Here is a 22,888-nt window from a genome sequence, read left to right on the forward strand (position 1 = left end):
AATGCTCTTATAGCACAAGAGGGTAAACAGTCTGTTTATTGAGCTTCTCTGTGGGCAAAGTTTGCCCTGGAGTGTGGGTGAGGAGAAGGTGGTTGGCGGGATGGGTAATAACGGAGAGCGGCCATGTTTTGGAGCTGAAAGAGGAGAGGCTAGCACAGGGATGCCTGGTCTGGCCAGAGATGTACACACAGCCCTTGTTCGTTGGTCTTGTCTTTTATGCCACAATAAAGCAACAACTAGAAACAGTCCTCTTCAAACTACCCACAGGCAAGTTTTATAGGTTCGTTGAGTAGGTAAATTACATACTAGAGTTTATACGGAGGCTATTTAAAAATTAGGAAGTCTGTTTAACTTAAGGGCAAGAAAACTTCCAAAAAATTATTTCGAATTGATTAAATCACGTAAATGCCGAAGCTTTTAGGTTCTGGAAAAGAATTATGTGCCGAGGAGAGGGATTTGCAGTGTGTACTGTCAGTATGAATAGTTTGAAGACTGTTCTCAGTTAAATTGGAATCAGTTGTTGATCATTCGAAGGCAGTATTTAAATTAAGTCATTGCTGGAGTAATCAGACTTACTGCAGCTCCAATCAAAGCTAACAACATACAGAGTTAGCAGAAGTAGTTAAATGATATATACCAAGCCTGAGCCTGCTGTTCAATTCTGGGTTCATAGTGCCACCCACCCCCATTTTTACTGAAAAAATGTATTAAGATGGCTTAAAGAGATTTAGTATGTACCCAGAAATAAACAAGATCTACCCATTAATTTTTCAGTGTTAAGTATGAAAGCTTTTAAAAGTACTGTCTATGGCTATTATAATTTATTAGAAAAATGCAGGGCTTTTTTCTGTTGTAAGTGTCACCTGGAAGCTGTGAATTGATTATATCTGAGTAACAAGCAGGCTTTCTAAGACAGACACAGTACTCTCTTGACTCCTGTTAAGTGATTTTAGAGGTCATTAAACGTTTATTTAATATACAATATTTTTAAAAAGCAGAAGCCATTTACATTTCATATTGTCTTTTAACAACTTTGTGACAATTCTCTTTGAAAACATAGTCCTCTCCCTCACGATTCAGACATCTCTAGAAAGTACTTTTAAAATGTGCCGCTATTCAAACCGAACATTAAGCTCTAAATTTCAGTCATAAGTTCAATTCTAGTGACGCTCTCACTGATGTGGATACAAAATGGGAGTATGATAAGGGAAGACACAAAATGCTTGAATATTTTTGTGTATTTTTATTATCATATGTGGAATGGAGAGTCTGATACTGTTTCCCTCTTGGGTAGAGAGCTGGAATGACTAATGGCGTGTGTAAGAGTTGCGACTCTAAATAATAAACATACATTTAATAGAATGTATGCATTGTGTAATGCGGTGTCCCACCTAATGCCCTGTCTCAAGCATCTGAAACATCCGAACCTTCAGCTTTAGATCTAAATGTTTGAACTTATGCAGCTGTGTTCTCAGCACGGGGCTGTGTTCTGTTGTGTGAAGCCTGTGCGGTCACAGATTGGAACACTTTACATGAAAGTCTTGCAAATGAAGAAACATGAGCATATTAATATCTGACTTCTACCAGAAAAATGATCTTTCTCTCTTATTTATGGAGTTTCAGAAATCTGTACTAAAGATATTTAAGCTTTGGACCTGAGGCCCTTTTCCCTAAAGGCTGAACTAAGTAAACATTCTTTGTTTTCACTTTGGAAAATGCACAGAAGAAATCCTGGATTACTGTGAGTTCAAGTAGTGTGATCACCTTCTAAATATCAAAGTGTAGCCCTTGGCTAAAATGGTTTTTGGAGTTTAATTTTCATAAGTGTGAGCACTAGGTAATAATGTACTTTTTTAGATGAAATGGTATTAGTATCTTTTTAGGATTTTTGTGTGTGTGTGTGTGTGTTTTTCCCCTCCTTTACTGTTTGTTTTGCATAGAGTAACAGCCATAATTTTTCTGGCATTTTAAGGTGAAACGTGAGTTCACAGTTCTCGGGTAAATTACTGTAAGGTTAACAGGATCTCCTAGAAAGTGGATTTTTTCCCTGATCAAAAGACTTGCATTTAATAATTTAATTACAGCGGCATTCTGTTAGCCAAGTTTGCAGAGTGAATTCAGGGTTTTAAGAGGTCTCAGGTATGAATGTGGTCAAAAAAGTTTATTCCAGCTGTGATGTGTCCCGTGAGAAGAACCGTGCATGGTGGGTGAGTTGTGAAGGGTGAGCCAGGTGTTTGGGAATCCAGCTGTGAGAGGGACGTGGGTGGTGGAAGAGGCTGCAGGTGCTGCTGAGGGATCGTAGAAATGCCGTGGGGAGGGAACAGCTGCAATGGTTTGGCGTGTTGAGCCTTCTCCTTGCACCCTGGGGTGAAGGGCGTGCCCAGGGCACCAGCCAGTATTAATGGGTCATTTTCAGGGTCTCATGTTAGGCTTCAAATGTTCAGAAGGATTGGTTTGCTTACCATTGTCGTTGTCACACCACTGTTTCTTGCTTCTGCCCCAGTGGCTGCGGTCTCCCTTGCTGGTTCCTCTTGCCTTCTGTCTTCTAGATCTTGGGGAGTAGCACGGCTCTGTCCTTGGTTTTTGTTTCTTGTCTCTCTGCTCTCTCCGTGGGGGATCACTTAGTTTTGTGACTTTTTTTTTTTTTTTTTTTTGCAGTACGCGGGCCTCTCACTGTTGTGGCCTCTCCCGTTGCAGAGCACAGGCTCCGGATGCTCAGGCTCAGCGGCCATGGCTCACGGGCCCAGCCGCTCCGCAGCATGTGGGATCTTCCCGGACCGGGGCACGAACCCGTATCCCCTGCATCGGCAGGTGGACTCTCAACCACTGCGCCATCAGGGAAGCCCCTAGTTGTGTGGTTTTAAATGTAGCGTCTTCCATATTCTGACAACTCAAGTTTCTCACTCCAGGGTGAACCTTTCCCACACATCTAGCTGCTCACTTGCAGTCATCACTTGGCATTTTTACCTTAACATGTCTGAAGCTGAACCCTCGATCGCACTCCCTAAAATCCGTTCCTCCCTCAGTGCAGGCTTCCCTCTCTTGGAACCTGACAGCTCAGTTCTTGCTCAGCACGTGACCTCTGGAATCTTCTTTGTTGCCTCTCTCTTTCTCTCCTTCCGCCTCTGCCCTCCAGTTCATCAGCTGGTCCTGGAGTAGATCCACAATGTCACCCTTCTCCCCACCCCCACCAGGACCATTGAGGCTGAGCCACCACAGTCTCTCACCCGTGCTGTTGCAGTACCTTCTAACTGGTCTCCCTCCAGCTTTTGCCCTGGCCGCCCTCCCTTCTCTTGTCCACCCTGGTACCAGAGCAGCCCTTTCACTTTAGGTTCGAGCATGTTACTCCCCTGTTCTCGTTTTATTTGTAGTAACATCGGACGTCCTGCACCCATCATCCATGAGGCCATACTGATCAAAACAAATGATAAAGACATTAGGAGAGAATAGACAAATCTCCCTTACAGAAGAACTCTAAACGATTTATGTAACATAACTCTCCACCCCTAAGTGTGGACTGCACGTAGCAACTTCCTTCCAAAGGGCACAGTAGGGGAAGGGGGCAGCAGGTGCCCCGCTGTGGAGAAGCCCGACAAGCGCTGCTTCAACCCAGTGAACCGGTCAGCATCAGCATCGATGTGATGTGATGAAAATGGCACTTTACCCTGTGCTCTTCCTCCCCTCAACGCATAGCCCCAGTCTAATCATGCGGAAAAACATCAGACAAATTCCAGTGGAGGGGCGTTCTGCAAAATACCTGACCAGTACTTCTCAAAACTGTCAGGGTTATTGAAAACAAGACAAGTCAGAGAAACTGTTACAGTCCAGAGGAGCCTAAGAGAATACGATGACTGAATGTAATGTGCTTGTCTTTCTTGGCTGGTATCCTGGGACGGGAAAAGGGTATTGGGACTTCGTGAATTACAGTGTATCTATATTATTTCATTAGTTGTGACAAATGTACCATAGTAAGGTGAGATGTTAACAGTAGGGGAAACTGTCATTTTTCTGAAACTCTAGAAGAATTTTAGAATGAAAAGCTTATCTAACAAAGGATCTCCTTTATTGCTGTCCCCTCACCCACTGTGCCAGGCCACCACGGTCTTTCTCCTTGTGGCTCCTCTAACTAGTACTTCTCTACTGGAGATGACCGAGCTTCAGGAGCCATTTGTACTGTCTGGAGACATTTTTAGTTGGGGTTGGGGGGAAGAGAGTCTGCAGGCCTTTAGTTGGGTGGAGACCAGGAATGCTACTAACTGATGCCTTAGGACAGCTCTCCGGCTTACACACCCCCTCCCCCGGCCAAGACTCATCTGCCCCAAATGTCAGGAGTTTTGACGTTGAGAACCTCTTGTCCTTTTTTGGGGCCTCTCTTTCCCTCCATGTTTCTGACTGCGGTCTCCATTTCTTTCTGCTTTATTTTTCTCCTTAGCACTAATCATCAGCATCTGATAGACTCTTTGTTTCCTTGTCTCTCACCAGGAAATGTATCTTCCACGAGGATTTGTTAGTAGTTTGGTTCACTTTTGTATTCCCATTATGTAGAACTGTTCCTGACATGTGGTAGGCTCTCATTAAATGGGTGATGAATGAATCAAATGACCAAAGAAGTGAATTAATGATAAAGATAACATATATATATACTAAAAATTCAAATAGTAGAGAAAAGTGAAAATGTGAACATTCTCCCAGCTGCCTGTCCTTCAGAAGTTACCACCATTAACAGTTTACTTCTTATCTGTCCAGACTTTTTTGGTTCATTTGTAAGCACATTCATGAACTATGCATATAATTTATCTCCCCTCCCTTTTTGCAACCATAAATGGGATCAGTTTAGTTTTTCCACTTAATGTATCTGGACATCTTTACATGTCAGTGTATAGAGTGCTCTCTTATTTTTTAATTACTGCATAATACTCTATATGCAGAATTAAGCAAAAATATTTTAATTGCTTGCAATAGAATCCTGGTTTAATACTTTGTTGTAAGCTGCAAACTAGTAACATTATGTTTCTTAAAACAGAAAGTGCTTGTGCAACATCATCTTTTTAATGCTTCTTTAAGACATTTTCTTTACGTTTTATCCCTGGTTTGTAAATGCCTCAGTACCGGGATCTTTGCCTTTTAAAATAGTCTTTAACTCCATGTACCTAGCAGTCTGTCTGCTAGCAGGTTCTTAATACCTGTAGGTTGAATTCAGTCGTGAATCAGAGTTTTCACTTGTTTTGATAAAATTATCGGATTGTTAACATAATCCTCAAATTTCCCTGAGTATTAGAACTGTTGACCAAATTAAGAGATAGCTTTGGGAAAAGATTGTCTTCTTATTTTGTTTAAATCTTAATTGTTGTTCTAGAGGCCAAAAATTCTGTCTGATTTCCTGACTTTATCTGCTGAGAAGTCATGGTTGCTAAAGCACAAGTTAGGGTGCCCGACTTGAACAGGATTCAGTATCAATTAAGCTTCTAATTGCCTTCAGCATATCAGGTTTTTTCCTTTTTTCCTTAATGAAACGATTAATGGGGCAAAGTTGGCAGTCGCTGAGTTAAGATACTGTAAATTAAAGTTGCCATGCTAATTTCCCCTGGCTGTTCGGCCAGCCCTTCAGTCTGCTGTTTCTCTTACCTTGGGGAGCAGTCCCATTGCTTGAATATTCATTTGAGAGGTCCTTTGCCAGGGCTGCAGCGCTGTCCTCTTCTGACCATGCCCGAATGTTTGTGAAGCTCCGTTGATTTACAAGGTGAATGACGTTGGCATTTAGGGGAACAGTTGGTCTGAAAGTGATTGTCCTCCCCTGCCAGGCCTCAGCCCAGTGAACTGCCTGCCTTCCCGCTGGTTCAGGGTTCCCCTTTCTCAAGTGTCCTCTTTCCTCCCACTTCACCCTTGGACCTCCCTGCAGTGCCTGCCACCTTGCTGCGTTGATTGGGCCCCTCTACGCATGTTCGCTTAGATGATTTAGCTTTGTGCGTGTGTGTCTTATGTTCGGGTGACAGGTTGTTCAGTGCCCCGAAGACAGCGGGCCCTCTGTGCACTGGCTGTTGGCAGCAGTGGTGATACAATAGTAATGTTGCCAAAATTTGTGTCCCTGGTTTAGGGAAGGCACGTTCTGTTTGACATCAAGCTCTTGCTTTTCCTTTTGTAAACTGACTGTTTTGGGCTCAGTTTGTTGGTTCAGAAATGAGTTCAGTATTAAACTTGGTGATATATTTATTTTAATACCTTTAAATAGTTAATACAGTGCTAAATGAGACAGTAAACCCTTATATTATGTAGGGAGTGAACTTAATCATTCTTATAAAGAAATAATATAATTTCAGGATAAATTTCTAGATGAGATTACAAGCTATCATTATGGGAGATTATATAAAACCACTGTTGAGAGTTTTTTTGGTTGTTAGCTGTCTGAAGCGTCCCATGCTCAGGATACTGTAGTAGCATCAAGTTTGTGAGCTTTTGAGCACTTAATTTATTATATACAAGTAAATGGAAACAATGTTCACTCCCTTTTTAGCAGTGGCTTATACTTGCCTTGAAGATTGAAGTTCAGGAATACAATGTAGTTGTTGCAGCTGGCAGACCTTCATCTGTTGCTCATTAGGATTCTTTGAGTCATTAAAATAAAAAAAATTGTTCTTAAACTTAGTAATTCTAGAAATACTAGCAGTATTGATACTTATATTGGAAAACCATTGCATTTATTCATATTCTATGTAGATGGAAAATGCTTTATTAAAATAGTGAGGTCTGGGCTTCCCTGGTGGTGCAGTGGTTGAGAGTCTGCCTGCCGATGCAGGGGACACGAGTTTGTGCCCCGGTCAGGGAGGATCCCACATGCCGCGGAGCGGCTGGGCCCATGAGCCATGGCCGCTGAGCCTGCGCGTCCGGAGCCTGTGCTCTACAACAGGAGAGGCCACAGCAGTGAGAAGCCTGTGTACCGCAAAAAAAAAAAAAAAAAAAGTGAGGTCTAAAACCTTAAAAAAAGTACACTTTTTGTTTTATTTCCCTGAAACAATGATTCTTATTTTCTTCTGTCGCAGGTTCCTGGGAGTTAAGCGATGGGGAGGCATTTGGCCTCGCTTCTGCTTTTGCTCCTCCTCCAGCATTGTGGAGACAGTGATGGAAGCCAAGCACTTGAACAGACTCCTATACAGTTCACACATTTCCAATACAATGTCACAGTGCATGAAAATTCTGCAGCAAAGACCTATGTTGGGCATCCCGTAAAGATGGGTATTTACATTACAAATCCATTGTGGGAGTTAAGGTACAAAATTGTCTCAGGAGACAATGAAAACCTATTCAAAGCTGAGGAGTACATTCTTGGAGACTTTTGCTTTCTGAGAATAAGGACCAAAGGAGGAAATACAGCTATTCTTAATAGAGAAGTGAAAGACCATTACACGTTGATAGTCAAAGCAGTTGAAAAAAATACTAATGCTGAAGCACGAACAAAGGTCAGGGTACAAGTGCTGGATACAAATGACTTGAGGCCATTATTCTCACCCACCTCGTACAGTGTTTCTTTACCTGAAAACACAGCCCTGAGGACCAGTATTGCAAGAGTCAGTGCCACGGATGCAGACATAGGCACCAATGGAGAATTTTACTACAGCTTTAAAGACCGAACAGACATGTTTGCTATCCACCCCACCAGTGGCACCATAGTTTTAACTGGTAGACTTGACCACACAGAGACCAAGTTCTATGAGATGGAAATTCTTGCTGTGGACCGTGGCATGAAATTGTACGGGAGCAGTGGTATCAGCAGCATGGCTAAGCTCACAGTTCATGTAGAGCAGGCCAATGAGTGTGCTCCTGTGATAACGGCAGTGACGCTGTCACCATCGGAATTGGAAAAGGACCCAACGTATGCCATCATAACCGTGGATGACTGCGATCAGGGTGCCAATGGGGAAGTCGCTTCTTTAAGCATTGTGGCAGGAGACCTCCTTCAGCAGTTTAGAACAGTGAGGACCTCTCCAGGGAGCAAAGAGTATAAACTCAAAGCAGTCGGTGACATTGATTGGGATAGTCATCCTTTCGGCTACAACCTGACACTACAGGCGAAAGATAAAGGAAGTCCTCCCCAGTTCTCTTCTGTAAAAGTAATTCAGGTGACTTCACCACAGTTCAAAGCTGGGCCAGTCAAATTTGAAAAGGAGGTTTACAGAGCAGAAATAAGTGAATTTGCTCCTCCAAACACACCCGTGGTCATGGTGAAAGCCACACCTAGCTATTCTCATTTGAAGTATGTTTTTAAAAGTACACCTGGAAAAGCTAAATTCAGTTTAAATCACAACACTGGTCTCATTTCCATTTTAGAACCAATTAAAAGACAGCAAGCCTCCTATTTTGAACTTGAAGTAACAACAAGTGACAGAAAAGCCTCGACCAAAGTCTTGGTTAAAGTCTTGAGTGCAAATAGCCATCCCCCTGAATTTACCCAGACAGCCTACAAAGCATCTTTTGACGAGAACGTGCCCATTGGTACTACGGTGATGAGTGTGAGTGCCGTAGACCCTGATGAGGGTGAGAACGGGTACGTGACTTATAGCATTGCAAACCTGAATCATGTGCCCTTTGTGATTAACCACTTCACCGGTGCTGTGAGTACTTCAGAGAACTTGGACTACGAGCTGATGCCGCGGGTTTACACTCTGAGGATTCGGGCGTCAGACTGGGGCTTGCCGTACCGCCGGGAGGTCGAAATCCTTGCTACCGTCACTCTCAATAACTTGAATGACAACACACCCCTGTTTGAGAAGGTAAACTGTGAAGGAACCATTCCCAGGGACCTAGGTGTGGGGGAGCAGATAACCACTGTCTCTGCCATTGACGCGGATGAGCTGCAGTTGGTGCGGTATCAGGCTGAGGCTGGGAACGAACTGGGTTTGTTCAGCTTAAATCCCAGCTCCGGGGTATTGTCACTAAAGCAGTCGCTCATGAGTGGTTTAGGGGCAAAGGTGTCATTTCACAGCCTGAGAATTACAGCTACAGATGGAGAGAATTTTGCCGCCCCTTTATATATCAACATGACTGTGGCTGCCCATCGCAAGCCAGTAAACCTGCAGTGTGAGGAGACTGGCGTGGCCAGGATGCTGGCAGAGAAACTCCTGCAGGCCAATAAGTTACACAGTCAGGGAGAGGTTGAGGATGTTTTCTTTGATTCTCACTCTGTCAATGCTCACACACCACAGTTTAGAAGTACTCTTCCAGCTGGTATTGAGGTGAAGGAAAACCATCCTGTGGGTTCCAGCCTAATTTTCATGAATGCTACTGACCTTGACACTGGCTTCAACGGAAAACTGGTCTATGCTCTTTCCGGAGGAAACGAGGATAGTTGCTTCATCATTGACATGGAGACAGGAATGCTCAAAATTTTATCTCCACTTGACCGTGAAACAACAGACAGATACACCCTGAATGTTACAGTGTCTGACCTTGGTTTGCCACAGAAGGCTGCTTGGCGTCTTCTGGAGATCAGAGTTCTGGATGCCAATGATAATCCACCTGAGTTTTTACAGGAGAACTATTTCGTTGAAGTGAGTGAAGACAAAGAGGTAAATAGTGAAATCATCCAGGTTGAAGCCACAGATAAAGATCTGGGGCCAAATGGACATGTGACGTACTCTATTCTTACAGACACAGATAAATTTTCAATTGACAGCACGACTGGAGTGGTTAAAATCGTGAACCCCTTGGATCGTGAAGAACAGCATGTGCATTACATAAAGATTGAAGCCAGGGATCAAGCCAGAGAAGAACCCCAGCTGCTTTCCACAGTGCTTCTGAAGGTATCATTAGAGGATGTTAATGACAACCCACCCAAGTTTATCCCCCCTAATTACCGTGTGAAAGTTCGAGAGGACCTTCCAGAAGGAACCATAATCATGTGGTTAGAGGCCTATGATCCTGATTTAAGTCAGTCTAGTCAGGTGAGATACAGTCTTATGGACCACGGAGAAGGAAACTTTGATATGGATAAGCTCAGTGGAGCAGTTAGAATCGTACAGCAGTTGGACTTTGAGAAGAAGCAAGTATATAATCTCACTGTGAGGGCCAAAGACAAAGGGAAGCCCATTTCTCTGTCTTCCACTTGCTACATTGAAGTTGAGGTCATCGATGTGAATGAGAACTTACACCCACCAGTGTTTCCTAGCTTTGTGGAAAAGGGTGTAGTGAAAGAAAATGCCCCTGTTGGTTCATCAGTGATGAAGGTATCAGCTCATGATGAGGACACAGGAAGAGATGGGGAGATCCACTATTCCATTCGAGATGGTTCTGGTGTTGGTGTTTTCAAAATAGATGAAGAAACAGGTAGGTGTGTTTTTATTACTGTGGTTTGCTCTTCCCTTTCATTTTTTTCTAAAGTAAATAGCCTTGTGCTGGCTCCTTCACAATTCCCCGTTGGCCTCTGGTAGGGCGCAGTGCATGTCCATGCTTTTTGTCCTGTTGCACATGTCTTTGTATAGTAAGCCATGACGATGGAACTAGAGGAACCTGAATGAGTTGGCATAAAATGAGTAGGAAAAAAATCAGAAAAATTGAAATCATTACCACTGATAATATACAGGTTTGTTCTGTATATTATCAGAAGCATCCTTATGGTTTTGCTGTAACTTTGAGAGGCCCTTCCAGAGTTTTTCCAGCTAGTAAGGTTGCAGACTTAGAAAACTACTCCACTACCTAGCATGCTATTCAGACATTCGTGCACACCTGCAAATTAGGCAGTGCACAGAGAGAAGACCCTGTTCTAAAACTTCATGCTGTGATCTGCTTGACTTAGTACCTTCTTGGGGTTTTGTTTGAAAGGCAGATGTAGGCTGTAGAATGTCAAACTGAGGGGACCTGGCTTTGAATTGTGGCTCTTTCAGTTGTTAATTTGGTGGTCTGGACAAGCTGATTACCTTTTTAAAACTGACTTTCTCCATCTTTAAGATGGGGACACTCAAAATTACTGTAAGATTTATGTGGGCATAAAGTGAAATAACACGTGTTAGAGTCTATTTAATGTCTCTTGGAAATGGTAACAATGCTCTGTTGCGATATTCTTTCCCCTAGAATAAGGTCCTAAAACCAGAACATCCAGGATAGCCAATTTATGCTAGAGTGTGTATTTTTTGTTTTGCATTTTGTACATATCTCAAATTTAGCTGCTTTTCACAGATTTTATAGTTATAAATCAGTCTCCCTTGATGGGGCGTGAGCTGTGGTATTAGTTTGCTGGGGCAGCTGTAACAAAGGTCTGCCACAGACTGGGTGGCTTAAACAAGAGAAATTTATTTTCTCAAAATTCTGGAGGCTAGAAGTCAAAGATCAAGGCAGAGCATGTTTCTTCTGAGTCCTCTCCCCTTGGCTTGTAGTTGGCCATCTTCCCCCTGTGACATCACATGATCTTCCCTCTGTATGTTTGATGTCCTCATCTCTTCTTGTAAGGATACCAGTCATGGGGGACCACTCCCTAATGACCTCATTTTAACTGCTTTTTCTCTTTTAAGGCCCTGTCTCCAAGTACGGTCATGTTTTGAGGTACTGGGAATTTAGAACTTCAGCACGTGAATCTTGGGGGACACAGTTCAGCCCAGAACCACCTTTAAGGTTGGGCTTTTAGCTCATGTATTTTCTGTCCTCAGCACCTAGCAAAAAGCACCTGGTGTGTAGAAGCTGCTCATTAAATGGTTAAAGACTGAACGAGTAAATTAATGATTATTTTCGCTTTGAATGTTCTGCTTTCTGAGAATGCTAGTGGAAATAGAAGGAAACTGGGTAATCGCAGCAGTAATCAGCCATAGGTGGGGTTCAGTTTGTTTATTAATCTCATTGATGTTTCCTTTATGAGTATGTGCATTCTAAAAGGGGTATTTGTCTAATTACGTTAAACCTTTAAGTTTTTATTCAGTAATAACCACAAATAAGTTCTTCAGTCAGTACCCACTCCCATATCTAAATGGTGTACAGCACATGAAAAATAATGATTGTCCTAGAAATAAGTGATTTTAGAGACTGTACAATTTTTAATGTGTTTTGGTTTATTCAGGGGGTTCTTTTTCTAGTGAATTATATACCACTAGCATGTGGTACAGATCTGCAGATCGTATGCTACTCATCTGAAATACCTGTACTGGTTCAATTCAAGAGAAAATAGCATCACCAGCAGCCGTTAGTAATCGCCCGTCTGAAGAGCAGAGTGGATCTGTTTTCTTTTCATACTCTCTGATATGAATTAGTTTTCAGGTCCAACGGCAACGTAGAAAAATGCCCAGGATTCAGTAACCGAAGCTGCAACTATGAAGTGTTTTTGTGGATTTCATAAGGACAATTTTTCCTATTTTTTTCTTTTCCAAGGTGGGCTTTGAAAGCCTGTGAAGAGAACTGTTGGAAGTTAAAGTTCAGACAGAAAATAGAAACAAAATCTTAATTTACATTTCCTTGATGTCTTAAATTATATGAGCACAGCCTTTTGGATTTTTTCTCTTTCAAGTGAGAAGAGTATTTTTATTGTTGCTTTTTAAAGACTTATTTAGAAACTAATATTTTTCATCTATAAATTTAAGAGACTGGGATATTCTTACTGTCAAGGGAGGTGGGGTGACCAACCAACTGAACAAGGCAGTATTTATTCTGAAATCTATAATTTATAGTAGTTTTCAAGCTGAATGGCAGTGCCAGACTTTTCCAGTGGTAACTTAGTGAGAGTCCAGGGGATGAGTTGGGTTATGGGCTGTGGGGTAGGAACTGTTGTGCATTGGTATAAAGATTGGGATTTAAAGGTGAGAGAAAAATTAGAAATTTCTGGGTCATCTATTGTGCAGTCCTTGCTTTACAGAGGAAAATACATAGCACGCAGCAGATTTATGTTTGTGTGCTTTTTGAAATTGAATAAAGGTGATGTAATAATATTTATTCATTGCAAAATAGTTTCTTTTTGGCAGTAGAATTATCAGCCCAAGTTATTTTCCAGAGACCCCTGGCAAGACATTTGGTATCGTAGTATAGAATTCTTGCATGAAAAGTCAGTATGTTTGTGCAGCAGAAATACTAAAATTAGATGTGCTAATTTTTCATTTGGGGTTTGTCTCACTGATTTTGAGGGCAGGTGGGAAGTGTGGAGAGGTGCCTGTCAGATGAAGAAACGTAGGGGCAGTTCAGGGACACCATTGGGCACCCCATAGGACACAGCAGTAAAACTCCGGTGTGAATTGGAGTTGGCCTGGCCCAGTTTGGGTTCATTAGCACCTTTCAGGAACTTCAGTCTCTGCTCCTTGCCCGTTTCTGCTGAGCCTCCTTTCTCCTCTAGGGATACGTTTCATATGGGGTTGATGTCTGTGGGCCTGTACAGAGCTGCTGTGGGTGTGGAGCCCACGAACCCGCCCACCTCATGGTGTCTTTGCTTCCTGCCTTTGACTTAACTTTAAACTCTGTAGTGTTGGTTGAATAATATAACCGAGTTTCTGTGGTGTTTTACCTATTTCAACATTGTCACATATGCATATCATTTGTATGCTTCTCATAGAACAGAAGATATATTCAGCCATCTGAATTTAGTTCTTATTATTTTTAAGATCCTCATTTTTCTTTAAAAAAAAAAAAAGAAAAGCCTACTTAAATTTGAAACATCCCTGACAAGTTGTTTTCTTTGGAAATGGAAATTCTATGGACTACCTAAAATATGTAGTTGGATGAACAGCCCTGTCAACTGAATTTTGTGCATCTTTTGCTAATTGGCTTTGCAGGGAGGCAACACGTACTTGCAGTATGGGGGTGACAGTCGTTTGACTCATCAGATAATCTCTCACTGTGTCATATGCTCTTCCTGGAGAGGCTGCTGGCCATTAGTTAACTGTTCTGACAAATCCAAGCCCACGCGAGTGCTTGTCCATTTGAGGTTTGGAAAGGTCGAGTGTTAGGTGAAACACTATTTGGAAAGTCAGTCTTGTTAGAGTGCCAATCTCCAGGGCTCTAATTAAGATTCTCCCCTTTTTGTCTCCTTAAAATCTACAGTGAGGGTTGTAAAGCAGGTTTAACAGAAATGTTAGTGGAGTACGTATCTTGGAAGCATGTGTAATTTCACATTTAGGTTTTTATTTTCCTGACTTTATACTTCTCAGAGTTCACCCCATTCTCACTTCCAGTACGTTCCTGGTTGTCTTGTAAGCTTCAGAGTTGAGCAGAGGAGAATCTTGGGGCTTCCTCCTGGAGATCTGTGGAATAAATTCAGTTTAGTGTTCTTGGCTGATGAGGACCCATCCAAGTTAATTATTACTTGAGCACCAAGTAAAACGTTGCGGGTTTTTGCTAATTTTTAAAACTAAGGATAATTTTTAAAACTAGCAAAATGCTTGGCCAAAAGTTTCTTTTCCGTTGTCAATAGGACCTCGTATTGAAGCAGTGTTTATTAGTTGAGCTCTGTTGCACCCATGTCTGTATTGTCATGGGATGCCTTTTAGGTATGTTCTCCTGCGTGGAGTGCTTTGGTTCAGTTTGGCTGTTGGTGTAGTGCAGCCAAGCAGGAGTGTTTTCCCCTTGTGACTGCATATTCAGGGAGACCAAGTATTTCGCTAAGACAAAAGCAAATTTCTGAACTTATTAGTGCTGTGTTACTCTTAGACTCCCAGTCCTGCTTTCAGGATTGAAATTTACATTTTGATGAAAAGACTTGGAATGAATTAATATGGAAGTACAGCTGTTGCAACAAGATAAATCACTGTTCATGAAATACGGGAGGGAGAATAAGGACTACATTTTTCTTGAGAGAACCTGGCTACATCCTCATTACAGGGGGAGCGTTATTGCACCATTCCTGGATCACCCGTTTGGAGACTGGCTCCTGGCCTGCCTTACGGGATGCAGGAGGAGCGAGTCTGTGTAATGGGAACAGAAGGGAATTCCAGTCCAGACTAACCTTGTTGTTGACTTCAGTGAGAGGGAAAATGTTTCTGGGGATTCTGTCTGGTTTGGCAGAACTCTGAGTATTTAATTATTATTTTAGTTCTTCATTCAAGTTTAAAATACCTTTTCCCAACTTAAAGTAGGATATTCTGCATACAGCCAGGGACCTATGTTTTTTCCTAGGGCCACTTCTCTCATGACAGAAAGTAGAATTTAGAGGAAGGCTCTTAATGGGCTCGAGCATCATGATGAAAACGTCTGTAAGAGTGGCTGAGAGCGGGGCGGCCGCTGGAAGTGTGGTCTCGTGTGGTGGGACCGGGAGCTGTGGGTCTAGAATTCCGGGCGGCAGGAACCTAAATAGATACTGGTGGGAGGCCGGTCAGGGAGTGAAGAAATTTGCTGATGGAAGAGCTTTTGTGTTGCCATCTCCTCCCTGAAGTGGCCACAGCTGCTGTCCTGTTCTTTCTTTTTGTCCTCCTCCTCAGAAAGTTGCAGAGAAAAGAAACTGATTTCCTAGCCAACAGTGAGATTGAAAAATCGGGCTTTGGCAGAAATTATGGGATGACGGTATGCTGTTGCTGTGTCTGGAAGTAAAGAACCTGTGAATCTGAGTCAGGGCAGGGAGGGCGTGGTAATAATCCCCCTGGGGAAGGGACCCTCCTTTGAAGCAGGAGGATTTTAAGGTGAAAATAGGATCTTATTAGAAATCCTAAGGAAATTCCATTTTGTTTTAAGAGGAAACAGAGGATCAGCTTTTCTTTAGTTGTTTGTATGATATTTAACGAGTTGCTGCTTAAAGTGCCGAGTGAGTATGGCTGGAAGAGAGGGGTCGGGATATAAAACGCTGTGATTCCAGGTGGGGTTACGTTGTTTAGCAGCGTGTGGTGAAGGCGTGCAGTGCCCGGATACAATCCTAAGTGATGTGTGAGGGCCAGAGCCTGGGGGGGATGCATGCGGTGGAAACAAGTTGAAGCATGCTCTGTGGCTGCACGCTTTCCGCGATGATGACAGTAATGATGAGGGGCGTCGCTGTAATAACAAACCACAGAGACTTACTGAGTGTCACAGCCATTGCTGTTCTGAGCGCTCTGTATGTGTTAGTGTATTTAATCCTCACAAGTACCAGATAGTTACTGTTGTCCCTATGTTACCGATGAGGAAATGTTCACAGGTTAAATAAGTTGCCTAAAACTGCTTGAGTACTAAGTGGCAGAGCCAGGGAGCGTGTGCATGCAGACACTGCACGGGACTGCCTCGTACTCAAGACTGAGTGGTCTTGAGATGCTCCAGGGGAGCCCGTTTAAAGTTGAGTGGGATTCTGGGCTGAACGGGGGTGGGCTGGCCTGGGCTGGACCCTTCAATCCTAAATTTGAGGCTTGGTCTTGAAGGAGTATTGACTCTAAGAAATCTTCCTGGGCTTCCCTGGTGGCGCACTGGTTGAGAGTCCACCTGCCGATGCAGGGGACGCGGGTTCGTGCCCCGGTCCGGGAGGATCCCACATGCCGTGGAGCGGCTGGGCCCGTGAGCCATGGCCGCTGAGCCTGCGCGTCCGGAGCCTGTGCTCCACAACGGGAGAGGCCACAACAGTGAGAGGCCCACGTACTGCAAAAAAAAAAAAAAAAAAAAAAAAAGAATCTTCCTCCTTCATTTTTTCTTCAGAATGATGTATTGCTCTTTGGCACATTTAGTAGAACAGGATTTGGCGTTGCAGAGTGGTAGCATTTAAACAATTTAAGATTATTGCACTGAACTGATTAGTAGCGGGTGAGTCATGTTGAGTAACATCGTGAGCTTCCATGTCTAGTGGAGATGGACAGGTGTCTCCCCTGTGTTTTCAGTTGTGGAAGTATGACCTTCTCATGAATAAAAATGCTGCCTGTGTGAACTGTACTGGATGTTAGTTGAAGCCTCTTTTCATGGAAGCCTTGTTTTAGGTGGTTGTTAGGGTCCTGGCTAACCTTTAAAAACCAATTTAATGCACACAGTAGCTGAAGCTGGCTTAACCCGTGCTTCTTCTTTGCCTGGAGCTCCTCGTGGTTGTTGTCTTGCATCGTTGTCCTCGATGCCTCGGCCTCAGCCGTTGTCCTCACCACCATGTGGTGTGTGGCATGAAAGCCTTAGGGAACTGTTCTTCTCAGCCCTCTCGGCAGGGAACCATCTTTATGTTCTGAGAGTGCTGAAGAGTTCAGTGTTCACACCTTGATGAGAGGCATATGTGTATAGAGATTTAATACCCCATCAACCTCTAGTCTGTTCTTTCTGTATTGCCTGCCTTGCCCAATTATGAAAATTGAGTAGATTTTACACTTTAGTTGTTTGTCCATGCTGGATTTTTTTCTTAGCCATTTAGTTCCTGTTGTTTTGACTCTGGATTGTTTTAGTTCATAAGCCTGGGTCTGTCAAGTATTTATTATCTGTTAGTTTGTATTTTGTGTACTCCTTTACTTTGCAGCTACCTTCACGTCACTTAGTTTTTGAAAAACCAAACCATGTTGCTGTAAATAGTGCATTCTCACCATACAGGACACAATGCCACAAAGCATGGTCTTTCATGTCTTCGTTCATTACTGGGAATAAATGGACTTGGAAAGATTGCTGTTCAAGGGCACATGGCTGAACGTGTTGAATTGGCAGTGATCCAGTTTAACGGCAGTGATAAAAGTCGAGGAAACTATTCACATATATACTTCAAGGGCCAGTCTTATCAACTAAGTTGCCTTGGCAATTGAAGTACGCTTTCTCCCCTCAGAATATATGCTATCGTATTGAACCTGTTTCATTGCTAGGCCTCCAAGTAGCTGAGTAAACTGACCTGTTGAAAGAGAATCTTTAGAGGTGTCTATTTATTTTATGCTGGAGAAAGTCTACCAAATATGGTCTTGTTAATTTTAGCCCAGTTGATTTTTCCTTTTCTTTTTTTTTCTTTTTTCCTTTTTTTTTTTTTTTGTTAAAAGTTACCCAGCTATTTCCATAGTTTCTTAAGACTTCTTTCTAATTTGTGCTGGTTTAGCCATATTGCGTGCTTATCTTACTTTCTTCATATTTATCACCATCAGTATATAATTATAGTTAACATTTATTGAATGCTTACTGTGTACTCGCCCTATTTTAAGCTCTTTATTGTCTCATTAGATCATCACAGTAATTCTTGAGTAGAATTAGATGGTAATATACTGTGTTCATTGAATTTTGAAATATTTGTATACGTATATATTTTAATATTTATTTACTTGGCTGCATGGGCTCTTCATTGCAGTGTGCGGGCTTAGTTGCCCTGCAGCTTGTGGGATCTTAGTTCCCCGACCAGGGATCGAACCTGCGTCCCCTGAAGTTAAGGTGGAGTCCTAACCACTGCACCACCAGGGAAGTCCCCATACATATATATTTTTAAATTAAGTAATGTCATAGGAATTGATGTGGTTTAAGGTGTGACACACTGAGGGTGTTCTGGTAATAGAGAGATGGTTCTTGAGCAGGGGCGTTCCATCTCCATGGGCTCCTCCTTAAAGCTTTTACTGTCCCTATTACATGAAGTCCAAGCTCTTCAGCATAGCCTGTGATGCCCTAGTAAACTTGCCTCCCTTTTCCAATGTTCTTTGTCTGTGCTGCCCTCATCAGCTCCTGTTCATCCAGGTGCTTTAGCCAGATGGGGCCAGTCCCTTCCCTGTCACCCTCTCATGCCTCTGGGCCCCATTATTTCCTATCTCCCTGCCTTTGGGTAACACACTGACCACTTGACCGGCTCTTATTTTCTCTAACTCTGCTTTAATAAATCTTTCTTGACAAGCTTTCTCCTTCATATGGAGCTAATTCTTTTCTTGTATGTATTTTTTTTTCACTTTAAGTATCACTCTAGTGTAATTGTTTATTTACAGTCCTTTTCTCAATTGTCAGCTCCTTGTGTGGGTAGATTCTAAATCTTTTACTACTGGGTTCATGTAATAGGCACTCTGTAAATATTTGTTAGGTTGGCCTAATGAGCCAGTGTGGCCTCTCCTGAGAAGCCTTTCCTGAGACCAGGTCGTTAGTCTGCTTCTCTTTGTTCCCCTTTCTGTACATGTCTGACTCAGAGTCTTCTGGTTTATTGGTCTTTTTCATGTGTGTCTCCCAGAACTCAAGGACAGAGCACAGTCCTGCTTGTTTTTCTGCCCGCTCCTAAGCACAGTGGCTGACATAGCACTGCATAGCCTTTGTTCCACAGGTTGCAACATATAATAATGGTGGTCATGAAAGGGGTGTCAGGCCTTTCTTCTGCTGCCCTCCTGGATACCTGTATCCAGATCTTCAAAACAGTGGTTCTTCATGTTTTCAGAACCACAGAAACTTTTGAGAATCTGTTGAAAGCTGTATATTCTCTCTTCAGAGATTCAGCAGTTTGGTTACAATACCAGGGGCTCATGAAATGCTAACTCTGTTCATGGACCCTCAGTGTCCTTGGACCCCTGCTTTTAAGTCCCTCTGTTCTAGAGGTTTCAGGGTGGCCAATCCTCCCAAGCTCTCATAAGGGAGGACCAGGGGGCGAGGAGAACAGTGATAATGATTGTGACAGTTGTTAATGACAGGCATTTTTATAATGCTCCACAGCCTGCAAGTATTTCTACATACATTATATGGCACTTAGTCTAATATGTGCTTATACAGTGGGTTTTATTTCTACTTTATAAATGAAGTAGGTAAACCTTTACAATGGACAAATAGAAGTCACTTTTCTATATATTTGTACATGTGGGTAAAATGTACAGGTTCAAGAGAATCTGTCATCCAAGGCTATTTCCAAGTGAAGTAATAACCTATAGTTCTTTGCAAACCTGTATCTTCAGATAACCCTGTCTCCCCATTAAGGTGTACAAGACAAACGATTATAATAAAATAATAAAAAATATATCCGTTTTTAAGGTAAGCAGCTGTCTGGACCAGGATTTGATCTTTAGTATTGCCAGCTTACCGTGGAAATCCTCCATAGCTCAAACTACTAGTACGCCTTTATTAAGGTAAAATAATGTGAGATAACGCAGACTTCTAATATTGAACTTAACTTTCTTGACAGACTGGATTTTTATTTAAATGGTCTTAAAAATCAGAGCATTTGGGATTTAATATACTGTTTTAGTTCTGTAAATAGTCCCATATTCAGTACAAAAAAAATTGATGAATAATGCTTATTTTTAAGGCTACTGTTTATTATAAAAGGAGCATTAAATAACTTTATAATGAAAGATGAAATTAATCTGTATGTGGCAACATTTTCTGATCTGTGATTTACAGGTATCGATATTCATATCACTTCCAGTCAGTATGTTATGTCAGTTTTTGTAAACAGTGATTTTGGACTCTTTCATGAAGTAATATGTTTTCTTTATCACAAGTTGAAGACATTTTGTTAGTTTAAAACAGCTTTTTGGAAAGGGACTTTACATTTGAATTAACTTTTAAAGTGTTTTAAAACAGTTCAACCATAAATTCTTAGTTAAAAGATTCTCTAAGATCCATTTATTTTTAGTGTTTGTTTGTTTGTTTGTTTTTTAAATCTTGGCCACACCCCTCATAGTTTCCCGGACCAGCGACTGAACCTGCCACGGCAGGGCAGTGAAAGCACCGAATCCTAATCACTAGACCACCAGGGAGCTCCCTGCTTTTAGCTTGTCATCACTAACTTAACTGTTTTACTTGCCTGTTTAGTCTTAAAGCTGGTTGACATCAAGCTGTCTCAATATCTTTATCTTGTTGCAGTTCTTGGCACACAGCTGGTAGTCAGTAAATACTTGTTCAGTGATGGTCATCTTTTGATAAAGCCAATAAATGTTTGTCACATGACGCTGTTATTCTTTTGATTTGTTCCTCAGCTGAAGGTGTGTACATTTTTAAATGAAAAAGAGACGAGTTTGCCATGTAAAAACCAAGTTAGTTCACTGGTTGAGGCATCAGAATGGAAACCCGTTACTTTTAAAGGATAGATCTAAAACAATTTTTTAAAGTATTTTTTTCTTAACAGCGTGATGACTTCATGTAGAAGATGAAAGCTGATTAGGAAAGCATGAACATGAATAATATCCATGTTTGTTTTTAATTAGCTCAGTGTTGTTGGTTTTAGAAAGAAGTCAAACTGAGTATCACATCTACAGAATATAAAGGCTTATAATTTAAGGCCCATGATTTTTCAAATAATGTTTTGCATAGTGTATATTAAGAACTATTTTAACATTAAAAAAATCTGCTTTTGTCATTTTACGTCTCACAGTAGGAGCTGTATGAGGGCAGGGACCTCTGTGTTGTTCCTGCCTGTATTGCTAGTGCCTAGGACTATGCCTGGAACGTAGTAGGCACACAGCAAACACTTGGTGGGTCGGTACAGTTTGAACTTGAAATAGATTGTTAGCACATAATAAAAGGAAACACATATCTAAGTAACTATCATTGGGAAAGACCTTTTAAGTTTGCTCTCCTGGGAATATATAGAGAAAATTATAAAGGGGTAGAAAGGTGTCATATGTGCTATATAGGTCCACCTATTCTTTTAATGCAGTTAAAACTGATCTTCCATTTAAAATGCCCTTTTCCCCATACTTCTGAAATAGCTCAAAACAAAAGAATTAGAGTAACAGCCACAACAAAACTTCAGCGGCACTGCTGATTCCTTTTGTTTATACTTTGCCGGCTCGAGAAGCAACTTCATTTGTCAGATTGGGTTACCAACACCTAGAATTAGAAATCCTAAATTCTGCTGCTTTCTAGGTGAGTATACCTGCCTTAAGGATTGTTGTTTTCTTGGGCTATAGAGTAGCCTGTGTCATTCTCTGGGAAACATATTTCCTCTGTTTTAAGTACTAAAAGATGAACATCCATTTATATTGTATGTTATTTTGCAAACGTTTAATTCTTGAAAGACTTTCAGATTAGTAGAGCCTGTTTTTATTTGCTAGTATCATTATTGATGAATTTCCTAAAGCTTAAAAGAAGTAATTGTTTCTAGAGTCCTAGAGTATTTTTGAAACTGTTAGTTTTCTGCAATAAATTGAGCACATATAGATGTACTCTTTTAAAAAGCCATTTGTTGTTTATTGTAAATCTCTTGGTTATTTCTGTTAATGGGGTGCTATTTACTTATAGCAAACCCTTCTTTTAAAGCCTAGTAGAATTAAGGAGAAATTCAATGAGCAGACTATGTTAAGGAGAGTAATATATGTAAAAACTAAAAATATTTTCCTCATCTAAGTGACTGCATCTAAATTTTTTTTTAAATTCTTATTTGCTCTTTGTCTACTTTTCTTGCTTACTTAGGGCATCTAATTGTAAACCTTTCATACATATGAATAGACCGTTAGCAGTAGCTAATTCAGTTCACTTCGTTTTTCTAATTTATACCTAACTCTTTAGGGTGATGAAAGGAAGGGCAGAAAACCTTTGTGGAAGTTATTCTCTGTGTATTTGGGTAGAGATCTGTTCGGGGGAGGCACGTTTTGGTGTCTGAGAACCAGTTGAGAATTACGAGGAATGGAGAGATGATGTCTAGTTTAAGTTAGGTTTAATGAGAACGATGAGGAGATTTAGTGGAGTAAATGCAGAGAAATCCAAAGCCAAATTGAAACTTCCATTATCTTTGGGCCAATGTGAAATACCGTGAAGCAAGTCACAGAGAACCATGTTATTTAGCCTTTTGTTGGGAAATAAACCACCTTAAACTTAGTGGCTTCAAACAACCACCTAAGTTTATTTAGGTTACAATTCTGTGGGTTGGTAGTTGGGGCTGGATTCAGCTGGGTTTTTCCTTTGCTAGTTTCAGCTGGGCTCGCTCATGTGTTGGGTCATTTGCTGTCAGCATGATGGCTCAGCTGCTGGGAGTTGGCTAGATTTTGGTTGCGGGCCGGGGCTACAGCCCTACATGTGTCATCAGCAGACCAGCTTGAATTTGTTCACATAGTAGTCTCAGGGTTCCAAGAGCTAGAGAACAGAAGCAGCAAGACTTCTTGAGGCCTGTACTCAGAACTTATATGTTGTCACT

The 22,888-nt window shown here is 41.7% G+C and overlaps 1 protein-coding gene across 4 annotated transcripts in view; it reads left to right on the plus strand.

Annotated features, from left to right (window-relative positions):
* FAT1 (FAT atypical cadherin 1) overlaps positions 1 to 22,888 on the plus strand; it is a 125,444-nt gene that overhangs the window by 10,263 nt on the left and 92,293 nt on the right. For all 4 annotated transcript variants that reach the window (XR_014292399.1, XM_082608859.1, XM_082608861.1 and 1 more), the window contains exon 2: positions 7,038 to 10,317. Coding sequence is in view for 3 of the 4 variants with exons in the window: in XM_082608859.1 (XP_082464985.1) it covers positions 7,056 to 10,317 (3,262 nt within the window). In the remaining variant the exon portion in view is untranslated. The remainder of the gene's footprint in view (positions 1 to 7,037; positions 10,318 to 22,888) is intronic.

This window comes from Mesoplodon mirus, assembly GCF_964341445.2.
Source record: "Mesoplodon mirus genome assembly, chromosome: 20".
NCBI classification, from domain to species: domain Eukaryota; kingdom Metazoa; phylum Chordata; class Mammalia; order Artiodactyla; family Ziphiidae; genus Mesoplodon; species Mesoplodon mirus.